Consider the following 9468-nt stretch of genomic DNA (forward strand, 5'->3'; position numbering starts at 1 on the left):
TAAAACAGCTGTTTTCTATGTGAATCTCTGTTAAACTGTAATGTATTTCTGTGATGCGCAGCTGTATTTTCAGCATCATTCCTCCAGTCTTCAGTGTCACATGATCTTCAGAAATCAGTATAATATGCTGCTTTATTATCAGTTTTATTGCTGGAAACTGTTGCTGCTTCATATTGTTTTGGAACCGGTGATACTTTTTTCAGGATTCTTTGATGAATAAAAAGTTAAAAAGAAGAGCATTTATTTAAAATAGAAATCTTTTCTAACAATATACACTACCGTTCAAAAGTTTGGGGTCAGTATATTGTTATTCTTTCTTTTTTTGAAAGAAATTAAAACTTTTATTCAGCGAGGACGTGTTAAATTGCTAAGAAGTGATAGCAAAGATTTATATTATTAGAAAAGATTAATATTTTGAATAAATGCTGTTCTTTTTAACTTTTTTTATCAAAGAATCCTGAAAAAAGTATCGGTTTCCAAAAAAAAATATTGGCAGCACAGCTGTTTCCAACATTGATAATTCTAATAATAAATCAGCATATTAAAATGATTTCTGAAGATCATGTGACACTTTATACTGGAGTAATGATGATGGAAATTCTGCTTTGCTTCACAGAAATAAATTATATTTTAAAGGATATTAAAATAGAAACCATTACTTTACATTGTAATAACATTTTGCAAGATTACCGTTTTTTTCTGTATTTTTGATCAAATAAATGCAGCCTTGATGAGCCAAAGAGACGTCTTTAAAAAACATTAGAAGTCTTACTGATCCCAAACTATTGAGCGGCAGTGTATGCAGTATGCAGCAGTAATCGTTTTAAACAGTATCATGCTACATTATTGTCACATGACCTCAGTGTGTCACATGTTTGATTGGAGTGTGTGATAATATCATCTGTGTGTGTGTGTTTGTTCTCAGGGCTCGCTGACGGACTTCCTGAAGGCGAATGTTGTGTCGTGGAATGAGTTGTGTCTGATAGCGCAGACGTTTGTGCGTGGTTTGGCGTATTTACACGAGGACATTCCCAACCTGAAGGACGGACACAAGCCTGCCGTTGCACACCGGTACTAAACACTTTCAATGCTCGTACAAGGGAACGCCATCCTAACATTTAACCAACATCTATTTAGTTTCTTGTATAAAGACCCAATTTATAGTCTAATATAAATGTGTAAAATATTATTTGGAAACTATTTTGTTTCTATTAAGTTACATTATTATGTTGTTTTTCTACTCATTATAATACAGTTAGATGTTTTTATACATACTGTATGTATTTGCTTATACATTCTGTAAAAAATTTTTATTTAATTTATTTAAATATATTTTTTCATTCATCAATATATATACATGTGTATATATATATATTATTATTTTTTTTTTAGCAAGGGACCCAAAGGCTAAAATCTTACAGGACATCTATATAGTTTTTTTGTATAAAGACCCAATTTATTCTGTAAAAATGTATCATATAAATATTTGTAAAATATTATTTGATAAATATTTTGTTTCTATAAAAAAAAATTCAAACTCATTATAGTAATGTATTATAGATGTAATGTCACCTTATATACTTATTTGTTGACTTATTTATTTTAATCTAAAATGTATACATTTATATATGTATTTTAATCTTTTTTATTATTTATTTATCCATTTTTTTGAAAATTTTAGCGATGGACCCCATCCAAAAATGTAGCAAGCATGTATTTAGTTTATTGTATAAAGACCCAGTTTATACTATAAAAAAAGGGATATAAATATGTGTGAAAAATTATTTTTGTAAAATAGTTATTTATATACGTATTTATGTGCTTCTTATTTTTTATGTAAAATGTATATATTTATTTATTTGTAAATTTTTCACACTTTTTCTCTAAACTTTTCCACCCACGCCCCCAGTTTGAAACCCCCTAAATCAGATGTAATTTAACCTCTGTATCTCTCTCTCTCGCTCTCTCTCGCTCTCTCTCGCTCTCTCTCTCTCTCTCTCTCTCTCTCTCTCTCTCTCTCTCTCTCTCTCTCTCTCAGAGATATCAAGAGTAAGAATGTGTTACTGAAGAGTGATTTAACTGCATGTATTGCTGACTTTGGCCTGTCACTGAAGTTTGAAGCAGGGAAATCTACAGGCGACACACACGGACAGGTGAATATGATTTGTGCTTGTGCTCAAAAACAAACAACAACAACAAATATTTTAATGTTGTATTGGTTGTGTTGTGTGAAGGTGGGAACGCGGCGCTACATGGCTCCGGAGGTGCTGGAGGGAGCGATCAGTTTCCAGCGCGACGCGTTTCTGAGGATCGACATGTACGCCGCGGGTCTGGTGCTGTGGGAACTGGCCTCTCGCTGCACAGCAGCCGACGGTAACAAACACCCATTCACTCATACTCGGGTGAAGTCATGGGATAAACCGGTGCTGATCCGCGTGTGTCTGTGTGTGTGTCTGTGTCTGTGTCTGTGTCTCTGTCTGTGTGTGTGTGTGTGTGTCTGTCTGTCTGTCTGTCTGTCTGTCTGTCTGTCTGTCTGTCTGTCTGTCTGTCTGTCTGTCTGTCTGTCTGTCTGTCTGTCTGTCTGTCTGTCTGTCTGTCTGTCTCTGTGTGTGTGTGTGTGTGTGTGTGTGTCTGTCTGTCTCTGTGTGTGTGTGTGTGTCTTGTCTGTCTGTCTCTGTGTGTGTGTGTGTGTCTGTCTGTGTCTTTGTGTGTGCGTGTGTGTCTGTCTGTCTGCCTGTGTGTCTGTGTGTGTGTGTGTGTGTGTGTGTGTCTCAGGTCCCGTGGATGAGTTCTGTCTGCCGTTTGAGGAGGAGGCAGGTCTTCATCTGTCTCTGGAGGACATGCAGGATGTCGTTGTGCATAAGAAACTACGGCCGATATTCAGAGAGCACTGGCTAAAACATACGGTACTGCTACACGAACACACTCTTGTTGAAGCTCAAGATGTTTAAAGATGCACGATGCTCAGGCTTTGTTCGTGTAGCTCCAGACTTTCTCACACCAAATCATTTAATCTGTGTATCTAGGGTCTGGCGATGCTTTGTGAGACCATAGAGGAGTGCTGGGACCACGAGGCCGAGGCGCGTCTGTCTGCGGGATGCGTGGAGGAGCGCATCATCTCAATGCAGCGCAACACCAACCTCATCGCCCCCGACGACTTCCTCTCCGTCGTCACCATGGTTACCAACCTGGACTTCCCCCCTAAAGAATCCGGCCTATGATGCTGTTCTCTCAGCCAATCAGAACGCAGCGTGTGCGAGAGAACACCAGACTACAATGACTCGAACAAAACGAGCGGGGGAATAATTCAACGACTCGCACTTACACACGGAGAAACTCGAGAGATCAAACACACACGGATGTCTCTGTTTGCACCAAAACCTCTTTTATGCATAAAGGAAAGACTTTTGTGTTTTATATGAACAGCAGCTCATATGATTTTAGTATAAAAAGGGCGAAACTCTGGACTGCGTTTGCTGTTTCTTTTCTGCGAATCATTACAGTCATGCCAATATGAGACATGGATGTATGCTGAAATAACCATGAACCTCCCTAAACAGGTATACCTCATTTTGATTTCTCGTGCTTTTTTCTGAACAGCTGCTACGGAGGCGAGACGAGTAGCTGTAACACACGCTAGCGTTTCTGCCTTTCACATTTCTGCTTCATTTCATCACAGCCTTCACTGCTCTTTCTAAAGGGGTCGTATCATGAGGAATCAACGCTCGCTTCACTGAATCGCAAAGGGTCCAATATTAACTTCTGCCAATGGTGGATGAATTCGGACAGTTTACCACTCACCTCCATATTCATCAGACTACACCTGATACATGTTTGTTCATATGTGTCTTTTAGTGGCTTTATATGAGAAATAATCCAGCAGATCGAGTGCTGGAGGGTTCATTTTGACCCTACACTGCAAAAACGAATCGTTCTGCACTTCAGCTTTCTGATGTGAACTAGATTAACATCAGCGTGTTAACATGTTTAGTGTTGAGAAACTCGGGCCACCGAGTCGTGATGTCAAACTATGGAAGCTTAAAAAAAATGTAAAAGGCAATTGCAACTTTTTAGCTCACAATACGGATTTATTTTTTCACAATTCTGAGTTTATGTCTTGCAATTCAGGCTGTTTATTTTGCAACTCTGAGGAAAAACTCAAGAAAAAGAAAATTCTGACTTTTTCTTGCAGTTCAGAGTCAAATCTAGCAATATATCTCGCAATTTTTGCATTTTTTTCTTCTTCAGATTTTGGAGTTTACATCTCGCAGTTGTTTTTTTGTTTCCACCATAAATTCCACAATGAAAAATAAAAATAGTAATCGCAACTTCTCTTCTTGCAGTTGTAACTTTATATCACAATTCTGAGAAAAAAAGTCTGATATTATTAGAGACAAACTCGGAATTACAAGTAAACTCGCCCACTGTAAATAGCAAGAAAAAAAGTCCGAATTATATATCTCACAATTCTCACTTTTTCCAAAGAATTGCAAGATTCTTTAGACTTGTCAAAATTGCGAGAAAAAAGTTTCAATTATCTTTATTTTATTTTTTTATCCCGTGGCTGAAATAAGCTTCCAAATCAAACACACCAGCAGAATTAAGAAGAGTAAAGTGTGAAAGTTTGTGCTGTTAGAAATTACATTATTATCCATCTGTCTCAATGTGATGTATTTTTACAGAGAGACTGTTGTTGCAGGATGGAGCAGTTAAAAACTAAATTGAACTCATGTGACTAATTTCGCATCAAAAGACATTTACATTGGCGCAGGAGCAAAAACCACTTGCATAACATTAGAAGCTGACCTTGTAGGAAAATAAATGCTAAGGCCCCTTTAATGACGGTGTTTGCACACAACTGTATCTTTCAGGGCTGTAAATCTGTCTAGCGCCACATTCTCCTTCATCTCTTTCTGAAGCACTACAGCAGTATTCAGGGACGCAGGCTTCTGCTCATACGGCAATTATGCAACCAACATGCAGCAGAGATTGCAACTGTAGCATACAGAGTCTAAACCGCTTCTATTTCATTAATAATGTGACAAACTCTCAGTACTGTGAAAACAAACACCGGTTATTATTGCCCTGAATGTGTTCGCAGACAAACCAAGTGTTGGGTGAGAAATAAGTGTGTAAAAGACAGTTCAGATCGATCTGTAATTCCCCCGAACACACACATGTACAGCAAATGAATAATGTAAATATGATTGTTGGTTTTAAATTATTAGACTAGCATGATGTTGCTCTGTTCTTTTTGGTGTCACTAATCAAAAACAGTCCTTTATAAAGAAATTATGCCAGAAGATTGTACTGCTGGGTATTTTATACAACTTTTTTATTGTCTTAATGTCTGCAGGCCCAAATTAACTGATTATGCATGTGATTCTCTTTCTATAAATATAAAGACATTTTCTGTATAAATGTTTATTCCACACAAAAAGGTATGCCATTTCATAAAAACACTGATTTATTAAAAAAAGTTTTTTTATATATATATATATATAGTTGAATGCCTTTTCAGTTAAATATGTAAATATACAAATATATATATACATTTATGCAACTAATTCAAAAGGCATTCACATAAACTATAAAAAAGCAAGCTTGGTAATGGATGTTACTTTCGATTATTTTTTACTGGAATAAAAACCAAGTCGTCATACAGACTAAATGACGACTCAAATGGTAGAAACGACTCCGGATGAAATTGATTACTCATAAAAATTACTCAACAAAAAATGCAAAGTCATTAAATTATATGTATAATATAGATGCACACACGCACGCACACAGACACACACACAGACAGACAGACACACACAGACGCACGGACACACATATAGATGCACACACGCACGCACACAGACACACAAGCACACACACACACGCACACACAGATACACGCGCACACAGACACACGCGTTTACTTTGCTATCTAAATGGAGACATTACATATACTTCTATTGTTTTTATATACAGATAGTTATACACTTTTCTATACACACACACACAGGTAAGCACCATAAAAACCATTAAAAGAAAGAGACAAAATTTGTCCTTTAAGAAACTGTATACCCAAAAAATTTAACTGACAACAAAATTACTAAAACTTTAAAATGAAAAAAAAAATACAAATAAAGCTAATTAAAAATATTACATACTATAATACTATATAAATAATACTAAAATAACACTAACGTGTTAATTTTATATTTACGCCATTTACCAATAAACACAATTGAAAAACTTTAGATTTTATTAAAACTATATATTTGAATTAAACTCAAATTAAAGTCATTATTTACTCTCCCTCAAGTCATGAATCCAAACCCAACCTTCTTTCATGGAACATAAAATGAGAGGATGCCAGATCCGTCTAATTTATGAATGCATATTTTAGATCAGTTTTGTCAAATAATCAGTCGATCACACAACCGAAATAATTCAATCCAAAAGTATGATTAATTTACAAACTGGACATGAACATGCCAAGAGAGCTAGGTTTCCACTTATCGACTCAGTTTGTTCCATATTCTGTTCCCTGTTTAAAGCACAAGTACATGCATGAAAAAGAGAGCGGCTCCAACTGACCTTCATCACCACGGGCTTCTCAAACTTATGGATGGAGTGAGACTTCCTCTGAATGAACTTCTTAAACTCTGAGAGAGAGAATTACATTCATATGAGCTGATGCACGTATTGACCTTCACTGACGAACATGTACACACATCAAGGCTTGTGAAACACCAGTTATAACTTACCATTATGGACCATCTGGAAATTGAAGGGTTCTCCGTCATAAGTGTCATTCAGATGCTTCATGGCAATAATCAAACACAGCTCTAGAATAGACAGACCTGGAAAACAGGCAATCCAGGGCATCAGAGATGAGCGTGTGCTTGAGACGAGGAATACAAATCATCAAAACTGCAGGAAAAATCTCAGTTTCTCACCGTGAAGGACGTTTGCTTTGGAATCAGCAGAAATCAAGCGACAGGCCTCGATAAGATCAGCCTCACGAAGAGTCGAAGTAGAGACCGACACTCGACTGACAGCCAGAAACTACAACACGCACGCACACACACACACACACACACACACACACACACACAGGTTTACACACAAGAACAGAGATCTCCAACAGTGGTCTGATTACGAGATGAACTGATGTAAATACCAGCAGCGAATGCAGAGAGCGGAAATCTTTACTGCCATTAAAGTTCCTCCTCAAAATCTCCTCAACCGTCTTATCTTCACATAATTTCTACGAACAGAGAACGAGAGGTAAGAAAACATGATTGTGTGTGGGTCAAAGACATCGAGATTTCAAAAGAAATTTACAAAAGTGATTTTACGTCCATAGAAAGCACATTAAATGTAAGTAAAGTGTCTACTTTTAAGCTTTTGGAGAAACTGGTTTTGTGGTCCAGGGTCACATAATAATAGTATACTAAAATGGCACTGACGGAGCCTCACCTTTCTTGAGAGCTTCTAAGAGAAAAGCCAGATTCTCTGCAAAGCTCCCCTAAAACACGAGAAAACCTCTCAGCACAAAAACATTAAAAACTACAGCAATTATTCCTCTAATAACGTCAGAAACTCACAAAGACTTTGTCTCCTACGACGTTCTCCAGGTGCAGCTGGCGAGTGATTTCTTTCAGAGCGATTTTGTCGTCTGTCTGCAGAAGACCTGCGCTCAGAAGACATCGCGGAGACGTGACACAGCTGGAGCTTCTCATTTCATCATTTAATACGGGAGCAGCGTTAAAGCCGTGCATGAACTCACCGTTGAGCTCCACCAGGAGAACATTCTTCTGCGCTTCCCTCAGACTCATGAGCTCTCGGAGGACACAACCCAGCAGCTTCAGACAGAGACGCACGAAAACACTTCACATAATTATGCCATCGTTTCAGAAATATTAGCTTTATTCATTTAGCACACTGCAAAAGCTACTTTCTTCCCCATTTTTGTCTCGTTTTTTGTTTTCAGCATTTTTAAATACATTTACCTATGATGCCCATGTGCTGGAAAGTCAGCACATGGGTATTTTTCACAAAATGAACAAGAATGAATATATATACATATATATATATATAGAACATTATAATGTTGTACTTTTTTGTCCCTTATGAAGCTTTGAAAAGAGCAAGAAGTTTCTCAAAACAATCTCCTTTTGTGTTTTATGTAAAAATATTTGAAAGGACAGGAGGGTGAGAAAATAAAGAAATATTTTTTTTATTTAATTTTTATCTAATCAAAATGAGTAAAAAGATGAGTCAGTCATCAGAGAGGGAGTAAATCTTGATGCTTCGTACCATAGTTTTACCGGATCCTCGTGGACCAACAATGAGGACCGAGTTACTCTCTCCATGAACAGCTGTACGTCTCAGCAGCTCCAGCAAGTGCCTACACACACACACACACACACACACACACGGAGTAAGAATCCACACACACACACACACACACGGAGTAAGAATCCACACACACACACACACACACGGAGTAAGAATCCACACACACACACACACACACGGAGTAAGAATCCACACACACACACACACACACGGAGTAAGAATCCACACACACACACACACACACGGAGTAAGAATCCACACACACACACACACACACGGAGTAAGAATCCACACACACACACACACACACGGAGTAAGAATCCACACACACACACACACACACGGAGTAAGAATCCACACACACACACACACACACGGAGTAAGAATCCACACACACACACACACACACGGAGTAAGAATCCACACACACACACACACACACGGAGTAAGAATCCACACACACACACACACACACGGAGTAAGAATCCACACACACACACACACACACGGAGTAAGAATCCACACACACACACACACACACGGAGTAAGAATCCACACACACACACACACACACGGAGTAAGAATCCACACACACACACACACACACGGAGTAAGAATCCACACACACACACACACACACGGAGTAAGAATCCACACACACACACACACACACGGAGTAAGAATCCACACACACACACACACACACGGAGTAAGAATCCACACACACACACACACACACACACACACACACACAGAGAGACAGTAAACGAGACGCACTTGTACTGGGAGTCCAGACCCACAGGCTGATCCGGCAGCTTCTGATGACACAGTCTCTCCCGCAGGAGCTTCTGAGCCTGAACACACAATCACACAACATCAACACACACATCTACACCTGTCCTGTACAGACACACACTCAGGAGCAAAGTCTGAGATCCCAAAACATCCGACAGACCAGAGAGACGCCCTGAGCTCCAGTGAGAGCCGCTGACCTCCGCTTGCTCATCTTCACCTGCACACACACACACACACACACACACACACACACACACACACACACACACACACAGACACACACACACAGACACACAGACACACACACACACACAC

General features: G+C 38.6%; 2 protein-coding genes across 3 annotated transcripts in view; one reads left to right on the forward strand and one right to left on the reverse strand.

The window, feature by feature from the left end:
- The window catches only part of LOC107572302 (activin receptor type-2A-like), a 24099-nt gene extending 19849 nt beyond the window's left edge, over positions 1-4250 (forward strand). The window contains exons 9-12 of one of the 2 annotated variants that reach the window (XM_016258724.1): positions 2039-2153; positions 2235-2373; positions 2776-2906; positions 3027-4250. In XM_016258724.1, the coding sequence (XP_016114210.1) occupies positions 2039-2153; positions 2235-2373; positions 2776-2906; positions 3027-3221 (580 nt within the window). In that variant the 3' untranslated portion in view covers positions 3222-4250. The remainder of the gene's footprint in view (positions 1-2038; positions 2154-2234; positions 2374-2775; positions 2907-3026) is intronic. The other variant, XM_016258726.1, reaches the window with a different exon arrangement.
- Positions 4251-6059: 1809 nt separating this feature from the next.
- orc4 (origin recognition complex, subunit 4) overlaps positions 6060-9468 on the reverse strand; it is a 4785-nt gene continuing 1376 nt past the window's right edge. The window contains exons 2-12 of the mRNA XM_016258718.1: positions 9314-9370; positions 9136-9212; positions 8317-8407; positions 7787-7862; positions 7605-7690; positions 7463-7525; positions 7178-7264; positions 6954-7062; positions 6762-6857; positions 6561-6659; positions 6060-6067 (exon numbers count right to left, since the gene is read on the reverse strand). Of these exons, the coding sequence (XP_016114204.1) occupies positions 6060-6067; positions 6561-6659; positions 6762-6857; positions 6954-7062; positions 7178-7264; positions 7463-7525; positions 7605-7690; positions 7787-7862; positions 8317-8407; positions 9136-9212; positions 9314-9364 (843 nt within the window). The 5' untranslated portion in view covers positions 9365-9370. The remainder of the gene's footprint in view (positions 6068-6560; positions 6660-6761; positions 6858-6953; positions 7063-7177; positions 7265-7462; positions 7526-7604; positions 7691-7786; positions 7863-8316; positions 8408-9135; positions 9213-9313; positions 9371-9468) is intronic.

The sequence above is a fragment of the Sinocyclocheilus grahami genome, unplaced genomic scaffold, assembly GCF_001515645.1.
Source record: "Sinocyclocheilus grahami isolate Dianchi unplaced genomic scaffold, SAMN03320097.WGS_v1.1 scaffold1732.1, whole genome shotgun sequence".
NCBI classification, from domain to species: domain Eukaryota; kingdom Metazoa; phylum Chordata; class Actinopteri; order Cypriniformes; family Cyprinidae; genus Sinocyclocheilus; species Sinocyclocheilus grahami.